This window comes from Coturnix japonica, chromosome 6 (assembly GCF_054131305.1).
Source record: "Coturnix japonica strain WE chromosome 6, WE-NBRP24, whole genome shotgun sequence".
Lineage (NCBI taxonomy): Eukaryota > Metazoa > Chordata > Aves > Galliformes > Phasianidae > Coturnix > Coturnix japonica.
In genome coordinates, this window is record NC_140668.1 from 15040595 (window position 1) to 15062502 (window position 21908).

A 21908-nucleotide genomic window follows, 5' to 3' on the forward strand; every position below is an offset into this window, starting at 1 on the left:
GGAACCACCTCCTCAGAGCCTGTCCTGAGCTGCTGTGTCTCCACCTGGAGCCCAGGGCAGGATCCTGTGCTCAGCCCTGCTCAGGAGGACTGTCCCCTTTGTTCACAGTACTTTGTCACAAAGCCCAGTGACCCATCCAAGCCCTCGTCCTCCAGCCCAGCACACTGTCTGTGTGATACAGACGTGCTCCTTGTGGCCATTCACAGAGGTTTGCTCCAAGTCCTCAGCTCCAAATGCAAATAAACAATTATAAGTCATCAATATGTCTGATATCATGGAATTCTTGGCTGGCAACAGCTATCCTGTGTTGTATAATTGAAAGAAATGCAATGGAGTGTTATTTAATAGGTAATCAATCAGTGCTGTACTTGTACACCTGAGCTAATCAATTACTGCAGGAATGCCAGTGCTGGCCACCTGCTGGGAAACCACCTGTGTACATCAGGGCACCAAAATGCTCCCCTGCTTGTTGTGGGTTCATTAACAAAATTTCATGAAGAAATCTTATGTTCATAGATGCCAGTCATCTAATAAATGTTGTAGAGTTGTTTCTCAATCTAAGCTTTTTAATTTTTATTATTCCATAGAAAGTCTGAAAATGTAATAAAAACAGTTTAATAATTCTAAACAAACAAATGAACAAACAAACAAACAAACAAAAAACCTAAAATGGTAATTCAATGTTCCTGACTTGCTTTAAAAAGATCCCAGATTTAAGAAGTAATTCAAAAGTGCAGGAGAAAAAAATACATCCTAGAAAGCCCATCTGTGCTTTGCAAAGTGGCCTCGTTGGTTCTGGGCTGTGTCCTTCAGTCCTGTGCTTTGGGTGCTGGGTGCCTGCCCAGAAGGTGTTCTACAGTCCACTACCTGCATCTCATCATGTGCATCCCACCTGAGCACTGGGATTCTACAGCCCTCTGTATTGCTATTTTATTTATAAAATGTTACCAATAAAGCCAGAAGCTTCAAACAGATTAGATTCATTCATCCAGCCTTCACACAACGTTGAATTACTCACACAAACCAGGCTGTCTGAGGCAACGACAACAATGTTTTCACAAATTGTTTAATTAGACAACTTCTGGGCAATTTCTTCCAATGGTTTCACTTCCCCTGCCCACAGATATTCTGGTGCTCACCACATCTGTCATAACAACCCTTCCTGGATGCTGGAGTTTTGGGGCCAAGCCCAAATGTTTTATTTATTTTTATTTTTATTTTTTGCTTTGAAGGACAAAAAGAAGCATAAACAGCAAAGAACCTTCTTTATTTTTTCCTTTTACCCCCCCCCCTTTTTCTTTTTCTTTTCCTTTTCTTTTTTTTCTTTTCCTTTTTTTTTCTTTTTCTTTTTTTCCTTTTTTCTTTTTCTTTTTCTTTTTCTTTTTCTTTTTCTTTTTCTTTTTCTTTTTCTTTTTCTTTTTCTTTTTCTTTTTCTTTTTCTTTTTCTTTTTCTTTTTCTTTTCTTTTTCCTTTTTTTTTTCTTTTCCTTTTTTGTTTTCTTTTCCTTTTTTTCCTTTTCTTTTTCTTTTCTTCTTCTTTTTTTAAGGAACAAATTATCATCATTTTGTTTGCTTAGCTGAGAACTCAACCAAGGTCTGGCGGGCAGCTCTGAGGGCACTGCAGGGGACTCCAGGCTCAGCTTCATCACCCCAGTCTCAACCAGAAATCCAAGGTCCCTCCTGCAGCCACAGCCATGAGTCACTGATGTCTTATGCAAGAAAATTCCTCTTCCCATTTTAAACTATGGATGAGAATTTCATCAGAGGGAAGCAGCTTCGGAACAGACGTTCTCACAAACTCATTCTTTGGCTCTATCTGTTTCCAATGAGGCTTTACAGTCTGCCCTTCCAATAGTATTCCCATCTTGTTTGGTGGCTTTTATCCAAGTTGGTTAATAATTTCTGTTATCTTCCTTCGAGCCTGAACAATTTTAGCTCCTCCAAATCCCTTGTTGTTCCTTATTAAGACACTAGCTACTACTGGAGAAAGATGACTGATTGCAATAGCTGTAGGCAGAACTCATGCTGATTAACAAATCACTTGAAAATAATATGCTTTTTAGCCATTAGAGTTATTAATAGTATGTTTGCTCCCTTTCTTGGGGCATTTAATGCTCAAGGAATTAGCCAATCTGGAGAGTAAATCTTTTAGTTCATAGTGGACACCAAACTCAATCTGTCTAGCTGGAATGGGACTATACACTCATTTTCTTTTCAAGACTCCACAGAATTTGACATTTTAGTAGAAACTTAATAGCTTGCAGTAATTTTTTTTACTACCTGCAGCAAGATTAGCTGCTAAGATAAGGAGCTGATGGAGCTGGTGAGTGACAGGGCACGTTCACCTCATTTAAAATATGCATAGGGGAAGGGAAACACTTTGGTACAGAAGTGCTGCTGCTGCTTCCCAGGCATCCAACGACCCTCAAAAGACACTGCCGTCGCACTGAACCTTGCCTATGGGAGCCTAGTCAGAGAGACAGCAGGTGTTTCTAAATGAAATCTCCATGCTGCCTGATTTTAATGGGTCCTTTACTTTGTAAAACCAAGAATTATTAATTAATATTTATACTTTGTTTACGAGTTAATGGGTAACTGGCTTGGGTAAGATCCCTGGATGATCTATCAGTTCACACTGGGAGTAACTGTCATGCAGAACAAGCAATGCTATTAATCAACACAAAGCAGAAGATCACATGGAGGATATTCTTTCTTGCTCTCTTTTTCAGTTTTTTGTCTCCCTCTTTGTTCTCTCCCTCTGTGCACTGTATCATAGAGTGATGGGTAAGACTGTATTTCAGCCTCTCTTGAGGAATGGTTTTGTGGTAAGGAGCCCAACAGCCTCTGGTGTCAATGCTGCTCAACAACCAAAGTTAGTTAATGTGTAGGAAGAAAACAAGTACCTCTGGCATAGGTGTGGTCTCGCAGTGCAGAGCAATGTTCACAATAAAATGGCTGTCTGGGATAGAATGGGACTGTTCCCATATGATGAAACAAATATAGGTCTAACCTGGCATAAAAGTCTACAGCAATTAAACAAGTGGCTGTTCATTTTGGTCTTTTAAAGAATTTCATCGTATCCTGACGCTGTAAGCCTTACCAGGAAACTCAGTATGTGAAAACGGAGGAGTAATGCTTGATTTGATTTGATTTGACTTGATTTGATTTTTTTTTTATACTGATTACTGTGAATATCACTATGCATTTGAAATACCTATATTTGAATTGCATTAATCTGCAGAGTGTTTCTGAATCTTTTTAAAAATCTAGCAGTAAAATAATGTCTGCTTGGCATTTAATAATGGCAGATACAACAATAAATATTCACTTAGGATGACTGTTTTTTGCACTGTTCTGTCCATCAAAATATGAACAGAAAATGTGTACCATTAGTGCAGAAAATGTCTGGAAAAGATACTCCCTGATTAAGGCAGATGTGTCTGCTGATGGTTTGATTTGGAACATGGATTGCTACAAATGAGTCACATTCCTGGGAAGGGGATTTAACGCTCAACAGGTTCAGGCTCCAGGCTTTCCTCTGGCTCAGTCTCACTGCTCTCTTTCTGCTTCACACTTCTTTCGTACACAACAATTCAGTTGTCCCTTATTAAGAGTGCTCCCTCTGTCAGTTCTTCCTCAAGTGCATAACCTTGCTACGCCCAATCATATTAAAGAGTGACTGAAATGGCTTTGCTTTCCATCACAAAAACAGCTGCTACATCAGTTGTAAAATCCTGTCATTTATCTTTTCCCATTTCTATCATCTTATTCAATGCATGAGACAGACACAAATGCTCTGTATTATAGATATTAATAAACCTCCAAATTCTGTGCTATTTCCATGCTGGTTAAACATGGAGTAATCCTTAAATGGAAAAATGAAGCAAGATAAATGCAACCAAAACTCAGAAAGCCAAGGTATACAGCTTTTGTCTATGTACAAGCAAATCTTCATCCAAATGGCTTAAAGGAAATAATGGTGATATGCACATTCCATGCAATCATCATAAAAAAGAAACTGTACAACAGAGCATTTGTCAGAAATCACTGTGAGTAAATGACGACTTTCAGGAAAATCAGAAACATTCTTTGCTATAGTCACTGTCTAAAACTGAGGAATAGAATGAGATGAAATGAAGCAAACCAAGAGATCTCCGATGGAAGTTTTAAAACATTACAGCTAAAAGCAGAAGCTGAAATAATAAAATGAAACTGGTCAAACCCTAGAATTAGAGATTATGTGATAGAAACACATTTTGTTAGATTGTGGGTGACATGCAAGCCTGATTTCTTTTAGTTCTATTATAAGAAACATCACTGGATTCAAAATATCTTGGTGTGGTTTTCAATCATACTTCCATTTTACAGATAGATTTTCAGTTCAATACTCATGGTGTCCTTTGAGAAACGAGCAACTACATAGCTGATGTATACATATTTAGTATGCACATGGCAATCAATTCTGGAGGGGCTGGAATTACATGATCTTGAAAGGTCCCTCCAGACAACTGTTCTGTGATTCTATGATATATTCTAAGTATACAAATACACAATAATTAAATGTTTATATAACATGTGTAATATATACGTATATTTAAGAACAGCAAATCACACACAAAAAAAATGTTAGACAAATTTTGGAAGAATGCAATTCCAGTCCTCTGCTCAGATGTGGCCAGCCTGGAGGTTTGCTTCCACTGCAGACCTGGGCCAGTCCAGCTCCGACTCTGACTGGGGATGGAGAACCCACAGCTTCCTTGGTCTCCAGCAGAGTGCCTGGCCATCCTCTCGCCAATAGCGTCATCTTGTGCCTGCTCAAAATGTACCTCACTTCAGCTGTGCCCTCTGTCTCTTCTATGTCCTTCCATGTCCATCTGCCAAGGGCCTGGCATCCCAGAGGGCAACTGGATAGAGGAATAAAATACCCATTCTACACCTCTCACCCAGCTGCCAATACTCATTCACGCAGCATTGCTTCACTCCACCCATTGCCCATCATGCCTTGGTCTCTAAGTGCTACAAATTAGGAGGTTTTTGAAAATGCACAAGGGCATAGATGTTGAAAATATGTACCATCGCTTGGCTAGCAGAGCTCCAGTTAAGCCTTTTGTGTGTTTCTGTAATACACAGATTTTGTAAGGTAAAGGACGATTTGCACTTTCCCTAATAGCTTACTGGTAGTTTGTGTTCATGGCTAACACACACCACAAAGATCTCTCCAGCTGCTTGTCATATCTTTGCAGGCATTGTTTAAAGGATGAACTGTACTGAATAAGTTTCATTCTGCATACATTATTCATCAAAAAAATATTACTTCCATGAACTGCGATTAGTACAGTTGCTGTCCATAGACTTCAGTGTATTTTGCCATGAATTTTTCTATAGCTTTTCAAAGAATACACAGTTCCAGGGTTCTTTTTCTCTGTGCCTTTTTTAAACTTCCTTCAACAATCACTTGTAGCTGGTGATATGTTTCCATTGAAAACCATATTGTGATACAAAGCAGTGTGACAGCTGCAATTTTACACAACATGAAATATCAGCTGAGGAAATTACAAAGAGCATTTCCCTGAAACCACGATTTCAAGAACAAATCAATTACCTCAGTGAAGCTGCTGCTCAGAAATTAAACAACCCTGATTATCCTCAAGTAAAGTTCAGATCTGAGGAACTCACGCTGAGGCCCACTTGGAGTTAGCAGAAAATCTTTATTCTAGGGTAATTGCAAGGAAGGAAGGTTGCGATCCCACACATGTTGATAAGGAAAACCATTATTTATTACAGCTGTTTGTCTTGCTCCAATTCATAGGAAGGAGAGGAGGTTCTTTGATATATGTATACCTGACATGAGATTAAGAAACAAAGAGTTCAAATGGTGGTCCAACCAGCTTATTACAAATCTTAATCAGGGAGATGGGGAAGGGGAGGACTGGCAACTATTATGAATTAGGGTGATGGGGAAGGGAAAGTGGGCAATAGGAAATATAGGAAAGAAGCAAAAATTGCATAAAGCAGGGATAGTCACCACCAAGACCTAGCAGTGTTCTGTTGCATGCCATTGCAATGCCCCAAGGCAAAAGTGCAGGGAAGAGCAGCAGCAGAGTGGCCGGCCTTAGGCAGCAAGCAGGTAGAGACAGAGCAGGCCCAAGAGGAAGGGGCAAGTTTCAGGTAGCAGGCCAGGAAAGTCTATCAGCATGCAGGAATCATGTTGTGAAGCACCTGATGTCATGTTTATTGGTCCCTTTTTTATCCTTCTTCTGCCAATGTGGCATTCCTGGGTACTTGGGTAAGAGCCATGTGCAGAACCCCCGAGATGGCATCTCCCTTGAGAAAAGACTGCTTCCCAGCCACTAAGCTGTGGCTTATCTCTTTCTCTATTGTTGCCCTTGGACTGCAAATCTTCAGACAAAATATTTCATCAACTCTGACTGTGATTTGCCTGGACTTGTCCATATGTGTCCCTAGGTTGGATATTAGGAAACATTTCTTTACAGAAAGGTTGTTAAATACTGGAATAGGCTCCCCAGGGAGGTGGTTGAATCGCCATCCCTGGATGTGTTTAAGAGCCATTTGGATGTGGTGCTCAGGGATATGATTTAGCAAAGGGTTGTTAGTGTTAGGGTGCTATTGTTAGGCTGCTGTTGGACTTGATCTTCAAGATCTTTTCCAACCTGGGTAATTCTATGATTCTATGATTTAGACAAAGGATTTCTCGACCCTTGACCAGGACTTGTCCATCTGTGTCCTCAGCAAACTTTGAGACAATGGTGTGAAAGAATAATCTCTTACACTGTTTTATAGAGGTCCTCAGATGAAACAATAACAGAAATGTATTAGTAGTCTTTGTGTTTAGTTATCCCTCAAGGCAGCCCTATGACTCCCTCATAGCAGCTCCTCATGTCAGAATGCAGCTCCATGGCAGCCTAAAGCTCCCCGTGGCATCCCTACAGCTCCTCATGGCACCCTGCAGCTCCTCACAGAGAGTGGAGGGGTAGCACTGAGCTCTGCTCTCTGACAGCCACAGGGTCTGAGGGAACACATGGAGCTGTGTCAGGGAGGGCAGGTGGGGGTGAGGGAAAGGCTGTGCCCCAGAGGGTGGTGGGCATGGCACAGCTTCCAGGGCAGCAGGCACAGCCCCGGGCTGCCGGAGCTCAGGGAGTGTTGGGACACCACTCTGACACCAGGTCTGGGTGGTGCTGTGTGATCCCTGTGGGTCCCTTCCAACTTGGAACCTTCTATGTCCTATGGTGACCCCACCACGCAGCTCCCCACGGTCCTGGCACAGTGGCTCTCTGTAGCACCTGCCCCTCAAAAAAGCTTTCCCAAATCTCTGATATTTTCATGGAAAGAAACCCACGCAGTTCTCAAGCACCTCTGTAACACGTTCCTCCTTATGCTGTTCTATCAGCCAGCTGCAGAAATCCCAGCTGCTGCGGATGCCTGTGCCAAACGATGACCATGCCAGTGATTGTAATCTGGAGTTTGGGCTGTGTTCTAGTCTTGCTTATTTTGCACTGAATACATGAAGGTATAGTGTGCTTCTGTCTTAATTAACATCAGGAAATTTACACTGTTCCCTTTTCACAAAAGGAGAAAGAGAATCACTTTTACCTAAGGTAAATTAGCATGACTTCAGTGAAGCTAATTAAGTTATCCCTAAATTATGTGCAGAAATCAAGGGAAGCGCTTTGTTCTCCCTAGAAGGCTGTCTGTAAAAACACACTGCTTTTTCTCTTTTCTTAGGCTTTCTGCAAAATTACTCCTGGGGAGCCCAAATGGCTCCAACTGCCAGGAGACAACCAGCACTGACAGCTCCTGCAGCACTGAAGGCAGCCATGCAGCCATGCAGAAATGCAGCCATGCAGAAATGCAGCACTGCTCCTTGGCCACTTTGTGTGAAGTGCTCAGGCACTGCCCCCGTCAAACACAGCTCTGTCTATGAGCTCAGCAGCCAGTGATGAAACTCTGGGAAGAGAAGCTGCCTAAGATCCCTTTTATATTCTTGGCAATCATATTTTGAATGTATGAATTTTCACTCAGTCAAAAGCACCGATACACGCTGCAGGTGTGTATCACAAACAGGTTGCTGTTTGTCTCCCAAACAGAAGGTTGTGTTGAGTTATGGAAGTAAAAAATACGTATATGGTACTGTATCCGGTTCTTGAGTACTGTATCCAGTTCTGGGCTGCCAGTACAAAACAGACAGGGATCGTCTGGAAAGAGTCCAGCTGAGGGCCACAAACATGATAAAGGGCCTGGAACATCTCTCCTATGAGGAAATGGGTGACCTGGGTCTGTGCAGCCTTGAGAAAAGAAGACTCAGAGGGGATCTGATTAATGTTTATAAGCATTTAAGTGTGGGAGATAAAGGCACATGGCCACCATCTTTTCATTTGTCTGTGTGGACAGGACAAGGGGAAATGGCCACAAACTGGAGCATAGGAAGTTCCACACCAATATACAAAGGAACTTCTTCACAGTGAGGGTGATGGAGCACTGGAACAGGCTGCCCAGGGGAGTTGTGGAGTCTCATTCTCTGGAGATATTCAAGACCCATCTGGATGCCAACCTGTACAGCCTGCTGTAGAGTGCCTGCTTTGCAGGGGAGCTGGATTCGATGAGCTCTGCAGGTCCCTTCCAACCCCTACAATTCTGTCATTCTGTGACATCTGAAAATGGGGAAGGGGCTTACAAAAATGAAATAACGATTGCATCTTAGGGATGTAGTTGCTGGCTGATACAGCTAGAACACTGGTCATGATAATTCTACACACAATTCTACAAGTTAATTTTGCTCGTTGCTGTTCAGCATAAGTCTGGGAAGCTACCCATTTAAAAAAGATTCTGTGCCAAATGAAATAACCCTCCTTGGAATTGCAGCTGCTCTTTGAGAGTGTGACGTGAGTGGCATGGTGAGGGCTGCAGCAGGGCCGGAGCTGCTCTTGCAGGACCTGGGGCTGCCCCTGGGGGGTGTTGGAACCCTGGGTCTATTCACCTTAATTACTCCATCCTAACCACAATACAGTAAGACACAAACCAATGGCAGACACTGTTCCATACCTTGTTTGTTCTGGGTACGTATAATGACAGGACAATACAAAGGGAAAGTCAGTTAAAAAATGAGGGAACAGAGTAAGAAGAAGTGGCACAAGAAACACTGCAATGGGGAGAAATCTTTACAATAAGCAGTTTAAAAGGACATGAAAATAAAAAAAAAAATGTCCCCATCAGCAGAGTATAAATCACAAGTCAACCACTTTAACTCCAGGAACTGCTTAAATTGAAGTATATGTTTGAAAAGAGTTGTGAATCCTTGAAAAAAATGAGTTTACTGAGAGTACGTGCATTAAATAGTTGGCAAGAGACTGCTTAATGTGTTACACTTATAACCATAATTGCACATAATTCTGTAATTAATTTCATTGCACGTGTGACACTATACATGCCAAACGTAAGTGCTTGTGTGCAGATGCACACTGCTTATAACGTGGTCATTAATTCCCCCACTGTTGACAATCAGCTCATGGAAATAAACTGCCAAATCCCAGTAGGACTCCAATGTGTCAGATGTGTTCCTTTCTTACTGCAGATCATATCCTGTGCTGAGTGCTGTGCTTCTGAGCAAGCAGAAAACAAAATTCTCATGAATTGAATGGTGTCACTTACTTCACAGCTAATTACACGTGGTTTTGTTCTGCTCTGGGTTAAGTGATCTGTTTGCAAAATTTATAATAGGAAGAAAAAAAGAAAGAAGAACATGGCTATTCCATAGAAGTCTGTAGTCCTGTGAACAGGATCCTGGCTCACCTAAGCCAGGGCTTGGTGACTTGTATTTACAAATGAGGGTGGTACCGCCTGTTGGTTTAGGACCCTTCACCAGTCTCTGGGTGTCTGTTGTTTCCTGCATTTGGCGGAGCCTTGCAGCCGGAGCTCCAGGCTGGTGCCTTCCAGTGCCAAGCAGTGCAACTACAATGGGGGGCAAGTGGGAAGCCAGTCATCATGGTAACACTGGAGCACTTCTGACATCCTCCTCTCCAGATCCTCCTCTCAGGCATGTTAAACTTGACTCTGTGCTTATCTCAGGTCACTGTGCTTAGCGAAGGCCTTTACCAAAACAGTGTTGGAATTGTCAGTGAAGCAGCTCCTCAAACTGTTTGTATCCTGTTCCCCTTCTGCAATCTGGTCAGCCTCCACATGTGAGGCTTTGCTGCTGCTGCTCAGAGAATCACCAATGTGGGTTCCTCTGTAGGCAAACCAGTCAAAGCCCCTTGCATTATGCATCTATCCAGTGCACCCTCAATAATTTTGCACATGACAGCAAGTTGTTAGGAAGTGCTGATCTGCCTTAGGGTAAACAGGCCCCACAGAGAGACCAGGACAGGCTGATCAATAGGCTGGGGCCAATGGGATGAGGTTCAACAAGAGCAAGTGCTGGGGTCACCACCCCTGAGTGAAAAATCTTACATGCTTGGAAGAGGCAGAACACAGCAAAGACCCATTCCATCTTTATTCTTGCAATCTGAGCTGTATTTTTCCTTATTGAAGAATCCACCTTTGCTGGATTAGGACTTTTCCTGAAGTCATTCTCTGAACTGCATAAAGGATGAGCCAATGTCTAAATCCATACTGCTAGCGCAGGAAAAGCAGCAGTGCTAAATAAACACGGGAATATATTTCCACAGGTTGGAAATTCTGGGCAAAATCAGTGGATAGAAAACTAAAAAAGGTGAGACTAAAAAGGAAGGGAAATAAAAACATTCCATCCAAAAATGACATTTCACTGTCACCATTACTAGAGATATATTCTTGGGTGCTCTGCTTTATATATGAATCTTACTTTGATGTTAAAAGAATATCATAAAGGCAAGTATGAGACTCGGCTACCAACTAAGAGATTTCTTTGGCATTCGCCCACCAGGATCCGGCTCTGTCTGCATTCAGATGCTGCAAGGCAGAGAACATGCAATGGTCCAGCCAGGGAAATCCCCCCGAGCACAGTGCCTCATGGACAGCCTCCCGTTCCACTCCTGCACGCTCCAGGCCCTGCAGGCACCCCCCAGAGTAAATGAATGAGCTCAGGAAGCCAGTGTGATGGTGGCAAGGCTGGGTGGTTGGTTACAAGTGCAGGCAGAAACTGGCAGCACTGCCCACTGACTCTGTCAGTGTCTCTTTGCTAAGTCCTTTGTTGTCAGTTTCTCTCATCCGCTTGTGGATGGACTCCTGTTCTGGGATTAAGAGGTATGAAGCCAAGCGGCATGTTGCATTTCATTCTTAAGGAGCATTTGTTGGGGTGAAAGCAGCAGAAGCAGAGATCCAGGCACCCTCTGTGCAGCCAGAACTGAGCTCCAAACCTGTAGGGCCATCCCCAACCTTGGGACTCTGGAAGCACTCAGCTGGCCACTGTCTTCTCCCCTCCCCATCCACATTAATGACTCCAGCAAGAAGCTGCTCCTCCCTGATCTCGCTAAACATCAAGTCATGACTCGGGGAACAAAAGAACCACAAGGAACACTTCAAAACTTCGAACAAAAGATGAAAGCTCCAACAATGTCAACCCAACCAGGTGTTGCTGTTTACCATGATGGCCTCATAATCCTCCAGATGAAAGGGGCCCTTTGCCACCCTTCAGGCAGTGAGACAGGGAGAGCAGCCGACATGATAAAAATGCTGTGATACATCCCTTTCATCAGCACTCCAAACAGTAAGTATGCAAAAATTATGGTTTGCATACAGCAATTTCTCTTTGCTTACACCATGCATTTCACTTAACTACAACCTATCCCACCGGGCAAACACATACAGAAATCCAGGAGCGCATTCACTGACTCCCATTTAAAGCTTGATTCAAACCAAAGAATGATCATTTAAAAGAGAGATGAAGGTTTCCAGCAAATGAAACTCACCATAGCAAATAAGGGGCCAAATACTGTCGTGAACACAACACAAAATCATGGGTGCTCTGATCTATTATTTTGGTGTTTCCTTGCTTGAAACCCTATAGGCAATCAGCACTGCATGGCAATGCTCCTATAACACAAAGCCTCTTCCTTTCATCTTTGCGGTGCCACCAGCGATGGAATTAGATGATCATTGTGGTACTGTTCAGCCCCAGCCATCCTATGAGTCTATGATGATGATTCTGTGATTCTCTAACTGCTCCTCAGTGATGCTGCAGCAATGCAGCATCCCAAAGATCAGCATGGAAAGGAGCAGTGAGAGCACAGCAAAAAACCTCCAGGTAACAGCAGGGACAGGAAATGCTGAATGGGACTCTCTCTTCTAAATGGTCCGAGACAATAGCTGTTAGAAGGCTTAGCACCAGGTCAGGTTTGATAGCAGGAACTGCAGCTCACTATCATATGAAATTTCTCCTCGTTCTGGTTGCAAATTGCTGGAAGGCAATTCATCTTATCTACCACCTGCTTTCAGCTATACCTTGGCAAGTCCCTGTCCATGTGGGATTGCTCTGTCCTTGCTACCTGCAGGCAGAACCCAGAGATATGTTCCATCTGCACAGGTAATAATCAGGTGGCAGGAGATGTGCAAGCCTCATCCACCTTTAGCACAAGGATTTACAAATCCTTCAGGAGCCCATGGACACAGAAGGGCAGAAAGTGCCATTTTTAACAGCAAACCTGTGCCAACCTCCCACTGATCACAGAGTTCTGTAGTATGTTGGGGTGCTAAGTTGTCTTTGCGAGGATTTATGAGTGCATACAGTAGTTCTGAGTAGATGGAGTGTTCTAGAATAGCTGAGTTAGGCCTGTAGGTTAAGAGTTAGTGGGCTGCGGGCTTAGGTAGGTGTGTGTATAGGTTCTCTCGCGTGCATCGGGTTTTGCGTAGCGGGTGTACGTGTCTGCGCAGGATTTAGGATGGCATATAAGGTGTGTGACAGAGCAATATATTGAGAGAAGACATGATGGCATCCATGTTTGTGTCTCTCTCCCCGGGACAGTTGAAGTCCTGGGATAAGTCAGGTTAATTGGCGAATACGTCAGTAGTACCTCTCAGATTACTTTCAAGAAGCTGAATTTTTTACCTAATCCTCTCTCTAAAGTGGATTTTTCATCTCTCTTATTTACTGATAAACTTCCAGGGCTAAGCATCTACAGCACAAAACAGACCTGTGTAGTTCATCACCACGCTATATTTTTGGTCCAACATGATGAAAAAATGGAGCAGACATTTAGAAAGATGACAAGAAGATCCAGAGCAGAGCAGTTATAGTCACTGATGATTATATCAAAATATTGTTGAAGGAATATTAAAACCCCTGCTTCAGGGTATAAAATAATATATACATTTTTGTCAAACAGGTGGACAGAGTAATATATGTTTGTCCACTGTGCTGCATTTATATACCCTTCTGAAAGGTCTATCATTTTTATATATGTAAAGGTATATTATTTCTATATAATACTGCTATCGATGGACATGAGATCTGGTCCTAATGAACTATACAGGCCTTTATGCACCATTTGTATTCGTAAAGCATCTACCAGGATACGACCCCAAACAGGACACCCAGGGCAACACCAGCAGTATTTGGTTAAGAGCACATGAAAAGAAGCATATTGCAACAATAATCAGACAGCGATTTATGTCACCCATCATACAATCATGAAATGGCCGGGGTTGCAAAGGTCCACAGTGCTCATCCAGTCCCAACCCCCTGCTGTGTGCAGGGTCACCAACCAGAAGCCCAGGCTGCCCAGAGCCACATCCAGCCTGGCCCTGAATGCCTGCAGGGATGGGGCATCCACAGCCTCCTTGGGCAACCCGTTCCAGTGCGTCACCAGCCTCTGAGTGAAAAACTTCCTCCTAAGATCCAACCTAAACTTTCCCTGTCTGAATTTAAAGCCATTCCCCCTTGTCCTATCACTGCCCACCCTCACAATGTCATGGTTTTGTACATTTTTCTATTGGTATTCCACATCATAACATCATATAGAGCACAGAGAACAACTACATGTCCCAGAGGGTCTCACAGTCAGAGAGGGAAACACATCACGGAAGTGATGCTGTCTCTCTCTCAAACTGCCTGGTAGCGAGTCTGGGTGTGCTTCCAAGCCGTGGCACCTTCAGTTTCAAAGTAGGCTTCTCGGTCTTCGGAAAACCTCTCTCTCTCTTTCCCTTTTATTTTACTTGGCTTATTAGCCTCAATTTCCATTAGATTGTAATTAGTAAAATAATAAGTTTTCCTCCTTAGATCGTTGCCACTTCTCTGTTTGTTTCCTTGAGTCCAGCTCCCATCTCCCTACCCCTTTCTTATTTTCCCTTCCTATGCGCTGGGAGCCAGGGGGAACAGGAGCCTACTGCCCCTCCCCGTCACAGACATAGATTGATCTAGATAACACCGTGACACAGCAATTCCTCCTCTGTATACGCTCCCTTCAAGTACTGCAAGGCCACAACGAGATCTCCCCAGAGCCTTCTCTAAGCTAAACAAGCCCAGTTCCCTCAACCATTTCTCACAGGAGAGCTGCTCCAGCACCCCGACCATCTTAGTGGCCTCTATATTCTTTCAATATACGTACACACGACGGCGAGATTGAGACACAACAGGATATATAGTTTATAAGAGTTTATTAAAAGTTGTTGTTGTTTAGGGAAATGGGGAAGGGAAGTCGGGTGATAGAAAAGAGATAGGAAATAAAAGCAAAGAGTCTTTGTAGAAAGCAAGAGAGAATTAGTCACCACTGGGTTTCCAGCATGACTCGTAGTTCAGATGTTGATCTTCAGTAGAGATGGTCGTCAGAGGGAGCAGGGAAGCATCTGTTTGCATCTTGCCTTCACAAGATACAATGGTTCCATCCCCAGATCTCCCATACCAAGATGGAGTCATTTGGTCACAGGCCGGATCTTCCACTGGTAAGCTCTCTCCAACGTGACACTGACTGCCACAAGGAAACAGCCACCTCTGGCCTCCTAAATAGGTCTCAGAGTCTTATTGCTCACAGGATGTGAGCTTGCAGCCAAAACAAGAGAAGGGTTCGGACAAAGGTCTCTCTCAGCGTCCGAACAGCAGCAGTCTGATGTAGCGATCTCTCAGCTCCCTGAACTCACGCAGTGCTATGGAGTGGGCGTCCGGGTCCTCCTCCAGGTGCTGGAAGAGGTTGAGCGGCTTGGCGGATCGGAAGGACTGCGGCAGGACAATCGTGCTGTGCACCGACTTGCTGCCAAGGAAGAAGTGGTTCAGGCATTTCTCATCCAGGCAGAAGCGCAGGTACCGCAGGAGATTCTCCATCCGATTCAGGAAATACTTCCTGCGCCACTTCTTCAAAGGGATGATGGCCAAAGTGTGGAGGACAAGAGTCTTGATGACATAGGTGGAAAAGCCCATGCCCACTAAGATGCTGGCAAGCAACGTCAGGCAGTGCAGGTGGGAGCTGTCCTGTCCGGTACTCCTGGCCGTGTGCTGGAAGAACTTCTTTTCTGCCACAGCACAGCTCTGTGGCCATGTTGTGCTGGGCGTAAAGCCGGCGTCTGTGTTCTGGCTGGTCAGGTAGATGTCCGAGTATTCTTGCTGCACCCCGAACAGCAGCTCGACGAGGACTTTTTCCCCGCTGGAGGCTTCTGTCAGCTGGAGCTTGCAGGAGCGTCTGGAAGGCAGCACCTTCAGGCTGTAGGCGTGCGCGTGGTGGGTGGTCTTCCAGATTGCTGCCACCTGTGCGGTGAACCAGGTGACAGTTCTCTCCACATCCAGGTAGGAGTCAGTGCAGAGAGTCTGTAGCAGGCTGGGGTCCTGATTTTGGCTCAGCTCTTCCTCATGGTGGTGGAGGAAGCACAGCACATTCCCCAGCTGCTTCTCCCTTTGGCACATGCACTGAAGCTCCACGCGGACGCGGGAGTTCCTTGCCAGCCCGTGCCCTTCATCTCCCAGCTCCAGGAGGAAGGTGTGCCCGGGGGGAGGCTCTATGGGCACGAGCAGGCAGTACACATTGTCCCACTCCCGGGGACTCCAGCCTTCAAAGGCACTGCCCACCCCAATGGCAGGCTGCAGCACCGGGAAGAAGCTGTTGGACCAGATGAATCTGAAGGTCTGCACGAGCTGGTTCATCAGCTCCTCCACTATAGGGCACCTGGTGGCCCTTCCTTCCACCTTTTCCAGGGCACGCCTTGTGAGAAATTTTGTCAGTGCTGAATCTTTGAAGTCTTCTTCCTCGTCATCCTCCTCTTCTTCCTGTTCCTCCTTTTCCACCAATTCCACCTGCTCCTGCTGTTCTACCTGCTCCTGCTGTCCGCCCTGTTCCACCTGCTCCTCCTGCACCTGCTGTTCCTCCTGTTCCACCTGTTCCTCCTGCACCCGTTCCTGTTCCTCCTGCACCTGCTGTTCCTCCTGTTCCACCTGTTCCTCTTCCTCCTGCACCTGCTGTTCCACCTGTTCCTCCTGATGTTCCTCCTGTTCAACCTCTTCCACCTCTTCCTCTTCCTCTTGCTCCGCCCCCGATGCCTCCTCCTCGCCACTGGAGCTGTCATTTTCACTGCTGCTTTCATCATGCTGGCTCATTTGTATGGACTGCAACATGTTCCAAAGGAGCAACAGAATCAGCCCCACATTGAACCAGATCTTCCAGTAATCCAGCAGAGCAAAGAGCAGAGATGACATGTCCACCCAGCTCTGCTGCTCATTCCTCTGCTCAATCTCGTGCTGCGGAGGTATCATGTGCTTTTGCAGATCAACCTCGCGCCGCTGCACGTTCTCGAGCATGAGCACATCAGTATTGACACTGACACTTAGCGCCCGCACCAACAATGCGAGAACAAACACCAAAGCCATGATCTGCAAGAGATGGGAGAGAGGGGCTCAGTGGGGCTGGGAGGGAGCGGGGCCAGGAGCCGCATGGCCCTGTGCTCAGGTAGGAGCAGTGGGTACGAGGGAGCTGGGTGGCAGCAGGGACCGAGGCCAGCGCTGGCAGGGACAGTTCCAAGCACTGCCCGTGGTGCTCCCACAGGGGCCGGTGTTTGCACCACATCCCTCGTCCAGCCCGACCTTCCCCTGCTGCTGCACTCACCATTGGCCCAGGTCAAAAATGCAGCAGCGCTGCCTGCCTGTGGCCCTAAACCCATCCCCTGCGTTGTGATGCAATGCATTCCTGCTGATGTCACAAATGGGCTGCCCGACTCCACCCTTCTCAGCTGCCCAGGGTGGGCACATGGCCACTGAGCCACGGCACTGCCTCAATTTGGAGGCATATCTCTGGACAGAGCTCCTGGGGACGCTCTTTACTAAGCAGGTGGGAGCTGCCCGGGCCTTTCTTTAAAATAAAATGGGGTGGTATTTCCCATGGATGCTGTGCTCCTCATGTGCCACCCCACAGGTTATGTTCCAAACACACTGTCCCTGGAAAATCATTTGGACAGAAAAGGAAAATCAAAACTACTGCTCCTGAGGAAACATAAGAATTTGCAGCATATGCAGAAACTCATTTTAGTGCTGAAATGCCACAGAGGGAACAAAGCTGAAGATCAGTGCCGGTCATGTCAAAGTCTCAGCACCTGACATCACACAGCCCTTTGCTGATTGCTCCCTCAGCCACCGGTGGTCTGAACGTCCTCTGAGCAAAAGGCCAGATGGCTCGATCCAAGCAGCTCAAAGGGGCTCTAACAATGATGATTAGGATGCCCACATGTGCAGCAGCCTCTTCAGCTGCATGGGCTCTGGCTCCTTTGGGTGAGCTTATGCTGTAGAGAAAACAGCAGGAGCAACTGCTGTCTACCCCATGTTGCAAAATCACATGTGCACGAGGCAGGAATATTTCTCAAAGGCCAACAGAGAAAGGCTTGGCTGGGAGCCTGTGGGTGTTGAACCAAGGCAGCCCTGCAGGCACAGAGTGGTCTGGTAGGTAAGGAGACAGCCCTGCAGGACAGGAGCGTGATGGCAGCTGTCAGACCAGCTGTGCTTCACCTGCATACCTTGCTGCCTGCAGCACAAGGCTCCCAGCCATGGCTGTATTGACTTCTGGGAGGTAAGGCCAGAGTCACCTCCTGAAGCCAGGGGAGATCCCAGATCAACAGGGTTGGAAGTCATTTGAACCTCACGAGATCCCCTAGACAAAATCCCCTGCTACAGCAGGTTCCCTAGTGTAGGTTTCTCCACAGAAGATAATCGCTCTTCTTCTCTGTTTCCGGTAACAAGGATATCAATAAATATTATTAACCAACAGAAGCTGTGTAACCCAGTGAAACAGGACCTATTCTTTCCTGAATCTGAATTCAGCATTCAGATTTCTGTACTTCACCAGTCTCTGGGTGTCTGTTGTTTCCTGCATTTGGCGGAGCCTTGCAGCCGGAGCTCCAGGCTGGTGCCTTCCAGTGCCAAGCAGTGCAACTACAATGGGGGGCAAGTGGGAAGCCAGTCATCATGGTAACACTGGAGCACTTCTGACATCCTCCTCTCCAGATCCTCCTCTCAGGCATGTTAAACTTGACTCTGTGCTTATCTCAGGTCACTGTGCTTAGCGAAGGCCTTTACCAAAACAGTGTTGGAAATGTCAGTGAAGCAGCTCCTCAAACTGTTTGTATCCTGTTCCCCTTCTGCAATCTGGTCAGCCTCCACATGTGAGGCTTTGCTGCTGCTGCTCAGAGAATCACCAATGTGGGTTCCTCTGTAGGCAAACCAGTCAAAGCCCCTTGCATTATGCATCTATCCAGTGCACCCTCAATAATTTTGCACATGACAATAAACTTCCAATCTCTACTTTTTGCATTTCAGGTAAACAACTAAACTGAATACTCATTAACAACCAAGAAATAAATCCGGACAAGCACTTGAACTGCACACTCACAGGTGAGCACTCACCACAGTGTGAATGCAGACTGTGTGCACAACTGAGACAAATGTAGTTTGCAGCCCTGGAAGGAGGATGTTCTCCACTGGTTCCCATCATTTATTGCTCAATTTCCCTCAAGTGAGACAACGGAGAGAAAATCAGCTCTGTATGCAGAAACCAGGAGCTGTCTATTAATGTGCTTGATTTTCACTAACCTGAAAATCATGCTTATCTTGTTCAAGTTTTTATGCAGGTCTTACTTCATATTTTTGAAATAAATCTTTCTATGAAGTCACAAAAAACCTGTGATTTTTTGTCAGAAGTACTTTTCTAAACAAAACAGTGATGACGTATTTCCAGTTCTTCTCCAGTCAGTTCACACATGGCCTAGTGCATCCCCTCCAGTGGTGCACTCCCCATGTGAGACAGAAATGCGATGAGAAATGTCATTAAGTGTCATTGTGTTGTTATAAACTGTGAGGTCTGGAGGCTGCCACGTGGAAGCACCTCTGATTGGGAGTGAGACACTGAAGGAAGCTCTCATTTTGAAGGGCTTTTATCCAGTTACAGTGGGCTCATAGTTTCTCTGATGATGAAAATATAATTGAGGAAGGTGCTCCTGTCAGCAAGACTGATGCTAAAGTGCTCCCAAGCTTGCAAAGTGTTTTATTGTTTTTCTGTTGTTATTGTAGCTTTAAAAGACAAGAACGGGAGAGATGGCCAGCAATTCTTTTTGTTGAGTTTGAACTTGTTCTTGGTTGTGGCTGAGGCTCCTTCTTAACAGTTCGGGTTTAGTTCTAACAATGAAACTTTTAAATAATAGACATTTTTCAAACCATTCACAGTGCAGGCTGAGTTCAACTCCCTGGGAAGCCGTCTGTGCAAAATCATGTGTGAAGGAATACTAAAAGTAAGTTTGCTTTTTCAGGCAGAATGTACTGCATAAAGCAGTCTTTAAAGCAGCCCATGCCTATGAGATCACACAAGTCATCTCAGCCTCATGCAGAAAGCACACAGTGAGGGCACGGGGCAGTCTGACCTCTACGCCTTTGGAAATTGAAAGGATTCACTGAACTTCTCCTCCAGAGAAAAGAGAGCTGTTGTTCCTTTTAAAGACCTATTTTATTTCTGAACCACAACACATCAGACCACGACCCAGCATCTGCCTTAAGATATCAAAAATAGTTTTCTTTTCAATGCTGTGTGAAATTTCAGGTTTTCCTTTTCTCATTCTAAGTGTGTAAATGCAGCACTGGCTGCTGACTGCCCGTGCTATGCTAACTTGTTTCAGAGGTTTCTTCCATGAACACTGAATCTTATTTGCTGACTATTTCCAGTGGAGCACTCAGGAATATTTCTTTTAGTTTTCTTAAAAAGATAATCAAGAATATACAGATGTGCTCACAGTCTAAGTTGAGTTTGTCTCTATACTGACATCTTAATGCCCTTTTTTCCTGAAATCATGTTTCTTTTGACACCTGTCTGAGAACTGATCAGGGATGAGGGGAAGTCAGAGTTGCACCATGGTGATGCCACAGTTTTCCCTCACATTAACGCTGCACGGGAGAGTTGGTGGAGACAACTGCGGGGTGCTGAGCTGGGAGGAGGAGGAGGGGGAAACGGCACCTGCTGAGCCTTCTGTGCGCCGGCTGTGCTGTGCTGGGGCTGCATGGACTGCAGGCACTGGCTGCTGCCTGCCTGCACGGGCTGCTGGGGGAGCATGGAGCTGAGCCCAGGCAGTGCCCCATCAGAGCAGCCAGCCCATCCCTGTGGGATCGGATGAACCTTTACTGCTTTGCAGTCTCTATGGGCTGAAAACAATCCTGATATAAATAATTTATATGAGAATGTTGTGGAGACAGATTTTCAGTTGTTTTCATTCATTCTCAAAACATGAAATGGTAAATGAGATAGATTTGCTCATCTACACAACACTGCTCTCCTTCACTCTCAAGCCCAGACCAGAGAGGCAGGATGACCTTCTAAGAATCACTGTGGCCCCCCAGGACCAGCAGAGGGAATCCCTCCCAGTGCTGCCTTCTTTTATCACAACCAGAGCAATGTAATCACCGAGGTCTGCTCCTCAATCTGCATGTGGTGCTCATCTCAGTCAAAGAATGTCTGTGGAAGGTTGGCTTTGATTTTTTGTGTGGATTGCATCAATGACAGGTTGGACTCCAGACTCAGTGGGATCATTTTTCATTGCGCTCCTTCCTCTGCAAATCTTCCAAAAATGTTGGTTTCTGCTGAGCTAGAGGAAGGAAGGAGTTCAGGCCTCCTTTACTTTGAACTAATTCTGAATTATTCTTCCATGAAAGTGGGTGATGAAATAAAACCTTCAGTATATGCAAAAACAAAACAAACAAAGCAACAAATGCTTCACTGTCTTTGCATCCTCTAGTTGTATATAGCTGCATCTTGAGAAAGATGAAAGGAACCCAGTGCCTGAATACCACAGTAAACACAGCAAACATTCCCTTCAGTTTGAAAATAAATTCCAAACTCATGGGAGCGGAGCATTTTTCTCAGCACGTTCCTAATTTATCGAGAGCACTAAAATCAATAAAACTACTTCTCTTCAACTTGGAAGCAGACCCAGAGCTCATGAGCATTTGTCTAATTTTAAATAAAAAAGCAAGATCACTTTTCACGTGCTTAGTTTACCCAGAAAATACTGTGTTAGCTCGATTCAATACATCTTTAGGACACCGAAGCAGTCTTCAATGTGTCTGTTTTCTAGTGGAGAAAAATGGAAATTCTTTGATCAAGAAAAAAGACCAAAGTTGCAAAAACTGACCAATAAAACCATTCCAACGTAAATCACATCATTGGATGCACTGGTAACATACATGTAAAAATCTGGGAAAGCACCATGTGAGGATCACTTTTAGGTAACATTTGTGTAATTCATAGGATGAGTTTTGCATGTATCATCTCAAATATTTGTATCTGGGAATGGGTCCTGAAAAGTCCTATATAGATTGAAACAAAAACAAATTGAAAACTGGTACATGTTTCTTTCATAAAGACACATAGTGAAATCATAGAAATAGGACTCCTCTATTCCAGACAAGACTGATTCTGTAATGGCAGAAGTTATTCAAGCCAGAGAAATATCAAGAAGAAGAATGCTAGC

The 21908-nt window shown here is 44.9% G+C and overlaps 2 protein-coding genes and 1 long non-coding RNA gene across 3 annotated transcripts in view; 2 read left to right on the top strand and 1 right to left on the bottom strand.

Annotated features, from left to right (window-relative positions):
* Positions 1-9552, top strand: part of LOC146760346 (obscurin-like protein 1) — a 28281-nt gene extending 18729 nt beyond the window's left edge. The window contains exon 5 of the mRNA XM_085551537.1: positions 7743-9552. The gene's annotated coding sequence lies outside the window, so the exon portion shown is untranslated. The remainder of the gene's footprint in view (positions 1-7742) is intronic.
* A 5428-nt stretch (positions 9553-14980) lies between these two features.
* On the bottom strand, positions 14981-16779 carry LOC146760347 (inositol 1,4,5-trisphosphate receptor-interacting protein-like 1). Its single transcript, XM_085551354.1, has 2 exons — positions 16210-16779; positions 14981-16173 (listed from the first exon to the last, which is right to left on the bottom strand). The coding sequence occupies exons 1-2, from the start codon at positions 16777-16779 to the stop codon at positions 15010-15012; spliced, it is 1734 nt and encodes a 577-aa protein (XP_085407480.1). The 3' UTR covers positions 14981-15009.
* Positions 16780-17170: 391 nt separating this feature from the next.
* On the top strand, positions 17171-19969 carry LOC146760348 (uncharacterized). The gene is made up of 3 exons (XR_014947627.1): positions 17171-17236; positions 18715-18789; positions 19701-19969. It is a non-coding gene; the product is annotated as an uncharacterized LOC146760348 (long non-coding RNA).
* The last annotated feature ends 1939 nt before the right edge of the window (positions 19970-21908 follow it).